This window comes from Pinus tabuliformis, chromosome 9 (assembly GCF_031772625.1).
Source record: "Pinus tabuliformis cultivar Carrire ecotype Pingquan chromosome 9, CPIR1, whole genome shotgun sequence".
NCBI lineage: Eukaryota > Viridiplantae > Streptophyta > Pinopsida > Pinales > Pinaceae > Pinus > Pinus tabuliformis.
Window position 1 is genome coordinate 141,274,970 of NC_142307.1, and position 13,935 is coordinate 141,288,904.

Genomic DNA, 13,935 nt, shown 5'->3' on the forward strand with positions numbered 1-13,935 from the left:
AATTACTAGTATTTTGGGAATAATTATTAATATTTAGTTAGTACGGAATTTAGAAATTTACGAGTACCAAATGAATAAAAGTTTGTTTGTGTTATTGATCGCAATGCTTGTTTTTATCCTTCCATGTTAGATCAACCTGTTAGGAACCTGGTAATCATTGGTGTTAATTAATATCTGCTCAAGATTAGCGTGCCAAATTGTAATCAGAGTTTCTGCCAGAGATGTACTGATCAAAAATATATTTATATGATTGATTGTGAATGAACTTGTCAAATATATCACAAACTGCCAAAACAATTTGTTACAGTGCCATCTCGTGATAGCAAAGCGAATACAAGTTGGGTTGGATTAAAACCTACACTAAGAGGGGTATGAAGTTTGGTACAGAGCTGATGATGATCATGAGATGAGAGGACCTCCCTTGAGGTATTCAGTCAAGGCCAGCGCAACGAGGCCAATCATGGAAAAACGCCCATTCAACATCTCTGCCCCAGAAGACATTATTTCCTGTGATTTTCTCTCTTCGGACACTCCCTTGAACATGGGTATCAGAGAAGCAAGCGTGAATAGAACCGCGCTTCCAATAAACAATGGAACTCCTCCGCTGGCCAGTTGGGCGGCGAGGTCTTTCCCGCTCGCTATCTCCACCCCGACAGCTGAGACGAATCCGAGCATGGCGAGTCTCCCATTTATGGTTTCTGGGGCTGGCCCACTGAAAGCAAACACGTCCTTAAAGCTTGTGCTCACCTGCATTATTATTTATGTCAATTCAATTCAGTTCAGTGCAGTGCATGTGCATGTTAATGTAAAAATTGGCGCTTGCATAATCGCTTACCGTCTCAGGAGGGGTAGAAGGTGATCGCCTTGACTCCGGCTGTGGATCCACATGACCCAAATTAAGTTATATATAGAATAACATAAAACCTTCTATTCGTGGATACGGAAACAGCGACAGAATTACTAACCCCTGCCATGCATTTTACTCGAAGCTGCCTGCTGGTTGTTGACCTTTCCGCTGGCCTCCGTTGCAGGAGCGATGCTCCATTCATCGCCATTACTGATGCATTTACAGCGGCCATGATCGCAATATAATAATGAACACTATGTATGAGAACGAATCTAATTTATATGGACTTTGAGAACAAGAAGATAATGAACATATGAAATAACTAAAGACGAATAGCCACTATTGACTGGCGCACCGCACTTGAATACTTAGTGAATTGCGAGTGTGGGGCGCGATGTCGTAATAGAGTTGTCCACCATTACTTTTGTAACTGTAGTGTCAGATTGAGGGAACTACCCATGGTCGGCAGACCATGGGATTGCATAAATGAATTGATGACAATGGAATATAAGGATAGAAAAGTATCTGAAGGGTAGATTTGTGTCTTTGGGTCATAGAGTAGAAGAAGGCTCTGCAGCTGAGTGCGCATAGGCCTAGTAGTATGCAATTGAGTGCGCGGACCCCTGCAACTAAGTGCATAGGGTAGGTTGAGTCTGTAACCATTTGAAACATTAATAAAGAGAAGTTTGACCATATTTCTGTGTATATTTTCCTATTTTATGCATTAAATTATATTGGTATGAATTGCATGTTTACTGGTTATTTACTCCGCGAACTTATATGAATATTTTGAGTAAGTGAATGTAATATAAGGTATCTATTTACGTGAAGATAACTAACTGTTATAAGGAGATAAGTAAGATCCATGGCGTGACTTGGTGAAATAGTGCAGATCACTGCTCCAGTAGTGTGAAAGCCCCACAGTCCCTGGTTAGGGCTACGCGAAGGCAAAGATAATAGGTTGTGAAGGCCATATAGGTCCAGGAATTACGCGAAGTAACATGCGTGAAGGTATTCACAATTGGACTAAATCAAACCCCTCAGACATATCAAGGGTGCGGAAACTTGGTTCCAACATGCCCCCATACTGCTTCGGGTGAGACCTCAGTCTGCGCTACATGGACTGTTGCTGAAAGGGCCAGTAGTACATGGATTTGTTTTTCTAATTAAACTCCCAACCTGTGTCATGACCCAACAACCCAACAAGATGCATATCGAAGGTAGAGTGTTTGTGGAGAATTTTGATGGCCCGGGTGCTAGTATTGTTGTTGGTTGGCATCCAAGTCAACCTTGTTTGACTTACGATAGTTATAGTGATGTGGAAGTGATTTGGTGAAGTGTTGTAGAGGTGCCAGTGACTTCTGGAGGTCATGTAGAGGCTTGCAAAGCTTTAGAAGAAGTTTGAGAAATTTATGAGTTGAGGAAAGATGTTTCCCTTCATCCTCTACCCCAGTTGCATGGATGATGAGTCACAGGACGATTGAAAAGCTCCAGTCATTGGTAGGCAGTCCTATGGGAGAGACTAGGGAGATCTATTCGAATTTAACTTGTGTTTAAAGTGTGACGGAGTTTTTTCCGGAGTTTTTCTCTACATTCCTCATGCTGTTAAGCTAATTTTGGCATTGTCGTATGTTCTTGATCAGAATTTTTTAGCATATGGTAGCAAAAGTTCGCGGGTCTGCTAGAAGTTGATCAAAGTTGAAAATATCAAATGGATAGTGGTGTTAGTGGTTGATTTAGAAAAAAATCCTATCTTAACCAAATCTTAAGTGTGTGAAAAAATGGTTAAGTGATCCATAACATGTACAATTTACAAAGTTAATCAACTTAGGAAAGTGATAAATAGAGGAAGGTACTAATTGGTTGGTTTTCTTGAGAACATTATAGTATTCCATTCTGAGGGTCTCAAGAATGAGTATATATTGCAGCAACGACTCACATTATTTGACATTTTTTTATCAATGTATTGTTCGCAAAAATTAGAGATAGAGTTTAGAAGAAGATTTATATTTTATGTTTTGATTGTGGCCTAAAATTGGCAGCTTGTGGTGTGTTAGAGAGTAGAGATTGTTGTGACTAGAAGAGAAGAAATAACCCTCTTAAGGGATTTTTTTTTTTTTTTTTTTTAGATTTGATGTGTAGGATGATGGTGTTCGTGGGTTTCTCATGTTGAGCTGATTGAGAGCCCATTATAAAACATTTATGAAATGTGGTTTGCATGGAGGAAGTGAAGGTGTGGAGGCTTAAGAGTAGACATTGATTTGGAATATTCAGTAAAAGGAAGATATTTCTCCATCCAGTTGGAGTTGGATAGTCCAATGGTAGTTGGGAGAGAATCGTTGGTCGTGGGAGCTTCAAGCAGATATATTTCGATATATCCATGAGATGAAACAATTTTCCAGTCTAATGGATGCCATCATAATTTGAAGCAAACTGATTCTTCTAGCTTATGGGTGTAAGCTAATCCATGTACAATTTGTTCAACTGATTAATAGAATAATTGAGCAGTGCAACAAAAGTAGGGTGGTGTTCTCTCGAAAGGGTTTTGAACATGAATACTTGTGTTCTTATGTGTGCATGCTGGTGCTGATGTTTCTCATGGTTAATATGTTTGAGTTTATTGTTTCTTTCATATTTAGTTAAGGCGATATTGTGAATGGGCATGGTTATTTGATATTGTGGTAACAATTTTAAAATTGATATAAAGGCCATCACTACTGATTCATCCCCCTCAATACTCAATACATTTCCAACACAATTTTTTTCTTCTTGGTAGTCAGTCAGTAATGTAGAGCCCTAGACCAACTAGTCGGGGAGCGTTGTGGAGATTTTCACACACTAAGACCTAAGCCTAACCCCCTCTAAATCAGTTTTTTGGCACGCTCTGGTTTTGACCTCAACATTGTGGAGCTTTTCAAGCTCCCTACAAGAACAAATTACTATTTCTCAATGTAAGTGATTGATGGGGGTTTGTGGAATCCTATCCCAGTGACCCTAAATCTAATTACAAGATTGCTTTTCCCTACTGCCCAATTGGGCTTAATCTATGTGAATTAAGTTATAATTAATGTGGATTGTTTCAAGTCTTTCCTTAGTGGTTGTAACCAAGCGCTAGTTTTATTAGGGTGTGAGTGTCTGAGTAATTGTATGTGGATGTGTTTATTAAATCATGTTTTATGATGGCAATGCTACTGAGAAATAAAGTGCATAAACTATAAATAACAGTAAAAATGAATAGTAAAATAACAACAAACGGAAGCACGCAATTCCCCACGCAAAAATCTATGAAACGACAAGAACAAATGAGGACAATACAAGCAACCCAAAGAAACGAAAATAAAAAAAGATTTAATGCATAAGGGGCTAGGATCTAAGGCTAGATCTGCTAGAATGATGCAAAAAAATCCAAGAAAAAACATAAGGGAAAGTATTGGAAAATAACAAAAATCAAATTGTGAAAAGAAGGATGCTCGTGGCGATCCAAAAGAATAAATTCAACACATGTATCAAAAGGAAACGAATCATTCTAAAAATTACCTAAAAAGTACTACAAAATGATGGCAACAACGTTGGAAAACAATGGCTAAATGTTCTGCGCAATAGATTCCTCAACTGAACAAATTGTCTCCAAAATGGTAGAGGTGTACTCTAAACCCTCAGGGGATTTTCCCTTCCTCGAAATGAGAAAGCATACTAAGAGACTCTAGGCCTAGGGGTGAAAGGGAACAAGAAGAAACCCCTCCTAACACACATGCATAACTGTGGCCAAAATTATGAAAAAAATTTATAGAAATAGGGGGCACAAGTTTTGACATGTTTAATGTGTCCTCAAGCATAAAAAGGCTCAAAACATCTGTATGGAGTGCAATATTTTCTCAAAAAAAATGTGCTCCATCCCCAAAGGAATTTCTTCATAAATTTATTGCAAACAATGCCATCTCTTGCACGAATGGTACATGTGACCTACAAAAAATACAAGGAAACCCAACATAACAAATATTCTTCAATCAAAGAGTAAAACTACAAAAAGAGAAATGAAAATTAAGAGAAAGAAAAAATCCTGAAAATTGCTAAAAAATGTCGAAACAACATTCACTAGGGTTCTAGATTTTTAAGCTACTCGAGTTGTCATTTGTTAGGATGAAGTTTATTGGAAGTTGCACCAAAATCCTTCACTTATGTTAATCGTGACATATAACCCTAACAACAAAAATGAATGGTTTTCATTTCTCTTTAGATCTAAAAAATAAAATATCAAAACCCTACAACAAATAATATCCAAATATAAATGAACATGTACCATAAAATGATATATTGAGAATCCAATGGAAATAGCAGAACTTTGATACTATTATTGAAAAATAAATGTTTATACATGTGAAGAGAATGTATAGACTTGGATATAGAGATCCCCCTCCTTCGGATGAGTCCTTTGTACCCTATGTTTCAGCTATTGATTCAACTCATTGCCTCTCAAAGTGTATGTAATGGGTAAGAAGAAACGATGATGGCCTAAACTAAAGATGGGAGCTTAAATCTCACAAGGCCATAATCAGGACGATGAGAATAGTCATGGTGAAGAATGAGGAGAAAACCATATTATTTATAACAAAATATTATGATAGATCTAGATTTAAGATAATAATAAAAAATGTTGGAATAAATCAAGATCTAACCGATTTTAGAGAGGAAAATATTATTTAAAATTATCAAATATCTTTATTTAGAAAATTACTACAAAGATGGATGACATAGACATAGTCCAACTCTAGCCAAATAATTGCACACTTGCGTCCATTGCTATTGGACAAGGAGCTTGCATCTAGAAGAAGGCAAATACTGCAATTTTCATCTTAATTCCAAGCCAAATAAACCTACATACATCACCCATTAAGCCAATTCCTCCATCGTAACCTTATCCATAATACACAACAAAATAAGTGAGAAAGAAATAAGATTTATAATGCTCATATATAAACTTATTATTACGTAAACTTTGTAAAATTTTAAAAAAACATTCAAATGTGGGAAAAGTTAGATAATAAACTACATTTATTTGGATAATAAACTACATTTATTTGCATTTATAAACCATAAGTAAAATTCTTTAAACTAACTAATTAATCTAATGATCGAAAATCCTTATGTTTTTTAAACCTTTATTAACTCATCAAAATGCCCACTCCCTATCGACATTCAAAACCTACTCCCACCTGTTACAATAACCCTTTATAAAAAAAAGGATAGACGAGGATAGAAATGGTTCAAAACGTGATTTACACGAACTCCTAAATTCTAGCACAAAGTTGAGACTTACTACGCGTTGAATAATCTATGGTGATGGTGATGCCCTCTACTATTTCAAGTGCGGTGCGCCGGTTGTTCGAGGATATACGTCTCAATTTTTATCCAACCACGTGGAAACATAGTCCGAGGAAGATAAACCTAGACTTGGTTAAGAGTTTACCATTCAATGAATGACGGTAGATTTTTCCGTATGGCCTCCACATCCCTGGTAGGTATAACACAATAACCAGCCCTGGAGTCTCATAACAGATCAATAGTGGCTATTCTTCTTTAGTTATTTCATATGTTCATTATCTTCTTTTTCTCAAAGTCCATATAAATTAGATTCGTTCTCATACATAGTGTTCATTATTATATTGCGATCATGGCCGCTGTAAATGCATCAATAATGGCGATGAATGGAGCATCGCTCCTGCAATGGGGGCCAGCGGAAAGGTCAACAACCAGCAGGCAGCTTCGAGTAAAATGCATGGTAGGGGTTACTAATTCTGTCGTTGTTTCCGTATCCACGAATAGAAGGTTTTATGTTATTCTATAAGGTTTTATGTTATTCTATATATAACTTAATTTGCGTCATGTAGATCCACAGCCGTTGTCAAGGCGATCACCTTCTACCCCTCCTGAGACGGTAAGCGATTATGCAAGTGTAAGATTTTTGAGATACACAGATCTAGATCTGCAAAACAATAAACAAGCTTGCAAGAGAAGGAAGGAAGCGAGAAAGAATTGAGAAAAGAATGAAATTGATTCTACAATATTAGTTTTTAGAATAAATACATAAAAGCAACTAAGTTAAGCTTAGTTGTACATGCAATAACTAAAGCTAACTAAAGCTAAGTGTGCTTTCTCTTATGTTAATGTGTACATGTGCCACATGCAAGCAATAAGTTAACTGGAGCTAATCTAGGTGCATGTACACCAACACAGCTAGTTTGAGTGCATGTACACCAACAACTGGAGCTAATCTAGGTGCATGTACACCAACACCCCCCCTTAAGCATAACTTAGGTGAGTGTGATGCAAAATGAATGAGTCCCGGCAACACGGCCATTTTAGGTACCCATATACAATGCATAAAAAGGAGGAAAGAGGGAAAAATTAGTGGGAAGAAAACCCCCCCTCAAAATATAATTCAAAAGTAGAGAAAAGACAACTGCTAGGCAGTCGTGTCCTTCACCCCGAGACGATCTCGCAGGAATCAAAACTTCTGCTCAGTGAAAGTCTTGGTGAAGATGTGAGCAATCTACTCAGAACTAGGACAGTACTGAAGATCGATGATCCCATCATGAATGAGTTCTCTAATGAAGTGCATGTGGATCTCGATGTGTTTGATACGCTGCCGCTGCACTGGATCTCTGCAAAACTTTAGCGTACTTTGATTATCGCACCAGATGAAAGTTGGATGATGGACACTAATCCCAAGCTCAGATAGGAAATGTTGTAGCCAAATTTCCTGAATAGTGGCATTGACTGCTCCTCTATACTCGGCCTCTGCTGATGATAAAGAAATGGTAGCCTGCTTCTTACTTAACCAACAAATTGGGCCGGATCCCAAACTAAGTACATAACCGGAAGTAGACTTCCGATCAATGGTGTCACCAGCCTAGTCTGAATCTGTGAACCCGATGAGATTCAAAGAACAATTGGCTGCATAATGAATCCCATAGGTGATTGTCCCCTGGACATATCGAAGGATGCGCTTTGCAGCAGTCCAGTGTAACTCATGTGGCTCCTGCATGTATCTGGAAACTGCTCCGACAGCATAGGAGAGATCAGGACGGGAGTGAGTGAGATAAAGAAGACTTCCCACAAGCTGGCGATACAATGTGCAATCAACCAATGGTGTGTCTTTACCATTCTCAAGCTTTATCCCTGATAAGAAAGGTGTGGCTGCTGGCTTGCAATCACTCATGTGAAATCGTGCCAAAAGATCTCTGGCATATTTTGGTTGAGAAATGGTAATGCCAGAATCACGCTGATGGATCTCTAGTCCAAGGAAGAAATTTAGCAAGCCCATGTCTATCATAGAAAACCACTTATGCAATGCAGTTTTGATGTTAGTAATGACAGAAGCTGAACTACCCGTTATCAAAAGATCATCTACGTAGAGTACTATGATCAACAAGGAGTCAATTTTCTTCAGAAAATAAACATTGGAATCAGATTTGCAGTGTACAAAATTTTGAGATAACAAATAAGAATCCATCTTTGCATACCATGCTCTAGGTGCCTGCTTTAGGCCATAGAGAGACTTCTTTAGTTTGCATACCAGAGATGAATTCTGCGTGTATCCCGGTGGCTGATACATGTAGATTTCCTCCTCGAGATCACCATGAAGAAAGGCATTCTTCACATCCATATGATGCACCTCCTATACTCTTTCTGCTGGAATGGAGAGAGCTAGCCGAATGGAATCCATTTTTGCCACTGGAGCAAAAGTCTCATCATAGTCAACACCATGTACTTGCTGAAAACCTTTTGCTACCAATCATGCCTTATATCGACTAACTTGGCCATTTGATGCTTTCTTGGTCCGGTAAACCCACTTGCATCTCACAAGTTTGCGATTTGAAGGTAGCGGAACCAAATCCCAAGTCTGGTTCTCAATGAGAGAGTTATATTCCTCATCCATGGCGGCTTCCTATTCAGGATGCCCATTTGCTTCTGCATAAGTTTGTGGTTCAGATCCATGCATCATATAAGCATGCATGGGCATGGAAGGCTCCATAGCTAAGAGTGCTTGTGGATCTTCATCAAACAGAGGGATAGAGGCAGGATCATCAAGGATATCACTCATCCTGCGCCATTTTTGTGTTGAAGGTGGTCGAGAATCTTCCGAACTACATGCAGAAGTATGATCTCGATGTTCAACAACTGGTGTTCTAACAGGGGTCACAGGAAAAGACTCATCTTCATCAGAATGATGGTCTAAAGTTTCATCTGCATACTCATCAATGAGTGGTGATGAAAATTTGGTAACAAGTTCATCTACTGGTGCATGCGAAATATCCTCGTCAAACTTTACACTCCTTTCAATAAAGAGCTCTTCAGTGTGGATGTCAAGCAATCTGTACCCTTTGACTTCATCAGAATATCCAACAAACATGCATGCTTTGCTTTGAGGCTCCAAAGCCTTTCTCTTCTCTGGAGGAATGCGGGCCCATGCTCGAGATCCAAAAATGTGGAAATGACTAACTTCAGGTTGCATGCCAGTCCAAGCCTCAAGAGGTGTTTTTCCAGTAACAGACTTATGAGGAGATCTGTTCAGGATGTATGGGGCACAATTAATAGCTTCAGCCCACAATTTCGACGAAGAGATCTTGCATGCAACATGCAATTAGCCATCTCTTTCAAAGATCGATTTTTCCTTTCAGCCACGCCATTTTGCTGTGGAGTGTAAGGAACTGTATGCTGCAACTGTATGCCTACTTCATCACAAATATTCTTGATATCTTTGTTGACATATTCCGTCCCATTATCTGTGTGGAGTATTTCGATGTGTTTTCGAGACTGATTTTCCGCATGCACTTTGAAAATCTTTAGACATTGAAAAACTTCAGACTTGAGTTTCAAGAAGTAAACCCAAGTGAATCTCGTGTAATCATCTATAAATGACAACACATATCTTGCTTTGCTCATTGAAAGCACCGGAAATGGACCCATGAGGTCATTGTGTACAAGTTCCAAAGGTTAAGAGGCTCTCCATGCATGCCCCTCCTCGAATTTTTCTTGTGGATGCTTTCCAAGAGCACATCTATTACAAACACCATCTAAAAATTCAATGGTTGGCAATCCTTTGACCATCCCTTGCTTACTAAGTTGTTTCATATATCTGAAATTCAAGTGCCCAAATCTCTTGTGCCAAATCCTACTCTTCATTTGCATGCGTAAGTAGCAAAATAGAATCTGATTGAGGAACAAAATCAGAAAATGTATACAGACGAGATTGATCGTTTACCTTTCCAGATGCAATCTTCAAATTGGTTTGCATGTCATAAATGCTCACAGAATCTGGGGTAAATTCCACTTTCCTTCCGCTGCCTGTGTGTGTCATCTGATACACTAAGAGAAGATTCATAGAAAGCCTTGGAATATGCAGGACATTTTCAAAACTTCCATCTTTGAATTGCACTCTTCCTTGTCCAGTTGTTGCAACTGCAGAATTATCCCCCATGAGAATGGGAGGACTTGAGTATGCATGTAGAGAAGAAAAGGATTCCTTTGAAGAAGCCATGTGATGTGAAGCTCCTAAATCGATGATCCATTCTTGTGGTGCAGAATGAAGAGCAATCAAAGCATGCCCGTTACCTCTTGGATCTGGTGCTTTTTCTCGAGACTTCTTCTTATCATTCTCAGGAATGTGGTCTCCAAGATTGTGTTGCTGGAGTGTCTGTGCCATAAGATCTATAGTCTTCTTCATGCATGCAGATTCAGGATGAAAGCCACTGTGGAAATAATTTCACATTGATTTCCCTTTTGTTCCTTTCCTTTCCTTTGAGCCAGATGATCCATCAGGGGGTTTGGGATGTCCTCCCTTTCTTGGATCAGGATCCTTCTTCCCTTTTCCTTTCTGATGGTCTTTGGAATTTGCCTTTCCTTTTGCATGCAAAGTAAGTGCATGTGCTTTGGAATTTTTAAGTGTGCCCATTTTGATGGGCTTATCTTGCTCATACATCAAAGACTGAATAAAAGAATCCAGTGAGGGCATCTTCCAAGCTGCACCAGTTGCAGATCTGACTGTGTGGAATGTAGAGATGAATACTGCATACTCTGGACCAAGTTTTGATAAAATGGAAAGAATCAACTGATTTTCTTGCTTGGATTTGTCGATCCCGCATCCTTTTAGCTGAACCAACGAGGCTTTATACCTTGTGAAAAAATCTTGAATGTTCTCAAAGTTTCTAGGATCTAATGAGTTTAACTCATTTTTGAGAAAGTGACCTTGCATTTCATCCTGTTTTCCAATCAATCCTTCCAATTTTTTCCATACTTCATTTGGAGTTGAACATGATTCAACATGAAATAGCAGTTTCGGAGAAATAGATAAACATAAGATGCCGAAGGCCTCGTCCATGCGATTGAAATATCTTGTTTTCTCCATTGCCGATGTTGGTTCAACTTTCGTTTCCATGGTTATTCGAAATAAGCCTCTACTTCTGAGATGAAGTTGAATCTTTGGCTTCCATTCGAAATAATTATATGGAGTGAGAATTGTCGATTGTGGAAACTCAAATTTAGACTCCATTCTTTGTTGTTGCTTCAATCTTCTGAACCTGCAAATAAAATTGCTTGTGCACTGATTACAAATCCCTGTGCTCTGATACCATGTAAGATTTTTGAGATACACAGATCTAGATCTGCAAAACAATAAACAAGCTTGCAGGAGAAGGAAGGAAGCGAGCAAGAATTGAGAAAAGAATGAAATTGATTCTACAATATTAGTTTTTAGAATAAATACATAAAAGAAACTAAGTTAAGCTTAGTTGTACATGCAATAACTAAAGCTAACTAAAGCTAAGTGTGCTTTATCTTATGTTAATGTGTACATGTGCCACATGCAAGCAATAAGTTAACTGGAGCTAATCTAGGTGCATGTACACCAACACAACTAGTCTAAGTGCATGTACACCAACAACTGGAGCTAATCTAGGTGCATGTACACCAACAGCAAGCGCCAATTTTTACATTAAGATGCACTGCACTGAACTGAATTGAATTGACATAAATAATAATGCAGGCGAGCACAAACTTTAAGGACGTGTTTGCTTTCAGTGGGCCAGCCCCAGAAACCATAAATGGGAGACTCGCCATGCTCGGATTCGTCTCAGCTGTCGGGGTGGAGATAGCGAGCGGGAAAGACCTCGCCGCCCAACTGGCCAGCGGAGGAGTTCCACTGTTTATTGGAAGCGCGGTTCTCTTCACGCTTGCTTCTCTGATACCCATGTTCAAGGGAGTGTCCAAAGAGAGCAAATCACAGGAAATAATGTCTTCTGGGGCAGAGATGTTGAATGGGCGTTTTGCCATGATTGGCCTCGTTGCGCTGGCCTTGACTGAATACCTCAAGGGAGGTCCTCTCATCTCATGATCATCATCAGCTCTGTACCAAACTTCATACCCCTCTTAGTGTAGGTTGTAATCGAACCCAACTTGTATTCACTCTGCTATCACGAGATGGCACTGTAACAAATTGTTTTGGCAGTTTGTGATATATTTGACAAGTTCATTCACAATCAATCATATAAATATATTTCTGATCAGTACATCTTTGGCAGAAACTCTGATTACAATTTGGCACGCTAATCTTGAACAGATATTAATTGACACCAACCATTACCAGGTTCCTAACAGGTTGATCTAACTTGGAAGGATAAAAACAAGCATAGCGATCAGTAACACAAACAAACTTTTATTCATTTGATACTCGTAAATTTCTAAATTCCTTACTATCTAAATATTAATAATTATTCCAAAAATACTAGTAATTATTCCAAAAGTGCAGCAAAAGAACTAAGATTTTTTAAATTGCAAAAATTGTATAAGGAATTTATTAGTACATATATGCCATATGTTATATGTATTTACATATTTAAATTTAAATAGATATTATAAAAAATAATATTTTAGTTTTATAAATTTTTATTATACATTAAGTTGTACATATTTATATATAATTATTTAATATATTTCTTTATATATAAATTATTTCTATAATTTAGATCATAGTTACCAAATTCGAATTCGAATTCGATTCGATACGGACAAAATTCGACACTATAAAATTCAATACGGAAAAAATTCGACATTATACTTCTTACAAATATTTAATATTCTTTTTTTTAATATTGGACTTATCTTTTTTTTTTCTATTTTTTTATAAGTCGTATCCATTGTAAACTGAATTTTGTTATTTTATAATTTTTTATAATATAGAAGTTACTGCTTTTCTATTTTTTTTTTTATAAAAGTTGTCAATTTGGAAGCTTACCATTTTATATCTTTTATAATAATGAATTTTTCCATTTTATAATTTTTTGTAATATAAAAGTTAATGTTTTTCTATTTTTTTTTTGTATAAAAATTGTGGATTTTGAAGCTTACCATTTTATATGTTTTATAATTTTTTATAATATTGATTTATCTTTTTTTTTTATAAGAGTTATTATTTAACACGATATAGAAATTAGATTTTTTCTTTTTATAAAAGAGGTACCAATTCGCAACCAATTCATTATTTCATAATTCTTGTTAAAATAGAAGTTATATTTCTTTTAGTTGCAATTATATAGAAATTACTAACTCGTCTCTCAATATGTATAAAAGCTATTTATATTATTTAATGTCAATGATAATTTTGATTTATTTTTAATTAAATTAATTATTTAATAAAAAATTTAGATTTTTGTATTAGCAATTTATTTTCCATTATACCATATTATGTGGTAAAATAATTAGTAAATAATGTATAATAAAATATCAAAATCAAACTAAAATTAAAATAATCAAATTTCTAACCATGTATGGAAGTCTAAATCTCTAATTACTAAGTTGTTGAGGAATTCCGTGTAAAATCCTTATTGCATAAAATGAGATCTTAACCATAATCTTTGCCATTTCATAGATCCTAAAAGTTTTTGAACCGTAAATGGAAAGCTAAAAATCTCATTACGATTAAAAATCTGCACTGGTCTTAATCCGTTAATCCATGAACCTATAATTGTGAACCTAATATCTAATACACCGTACCGAACTAGAATTGACGTATTAATTCGTAAATCGAATCG

At 37.0% G+C, this 13,935-nt stretch overlaps 1 protein-coding gene and 1 pseudogene across 1 annotated transcript; one reads left to right on the plus strand and one right to left on the minus strand.

Moving 5' to 3' along the window:
* Positions 1 to 320: 320 nt before the first annotated feature.
* LOC149147503 (early light-induced protein, chloroplastic-like) lies at positions 321 to 1,181 on the minus strand. Its single transcript, XM_089445349.1, has 3 exons — positions 966 to 1,181; positions 836 to 874; positions 321 to 747 (listed from the first exon to the last, which is right to left on the minus strand). Exons 1-3 carry the CDS (start codon positions 1,077 to 1,079, stop codon positions 400 to 402), a joined length of 501 nt encoding a protein of 166 aa, XP_089301475.1. The 5' UTR covers positions 1,080 to 1,181; the 3' UTR covers positions 321 to 399.
* A 5,337-nt stretch (positions 1,182 to 6,518) lies between these two features.
* On the plus strand, positions 6,519 to 12,409 carry LOC149147504 (early light-induced protein, chloroplastic pseudogene; annotated as a pseudogene).
* Positions 12,410 to 13,935: the final 1,526 nt, after the last annotated feature.

Coding starts and splice junctions, on each gene's coding strand:
- LOC149147503 (XM_089445349.1), bottom strand. CDS start 1,079: ATGGCCGCTGTAAATGCATCAGTAATGGCGATGAATGGAGCATCGCTC. Junction 875..965: donor GAGTAAAATGCATGGCAGGG/GTTAGTAATTCT, acceptor GTGGATCCACAG/CCGGAGTCAAGGCGATCACC. Junction 748..835: donor CTTCTACCCCTCCTGAGACG/GTAAGCGATTAT, acceptor ATAATAATGCAG/GTGAGCACAAGCTTTAAGGA.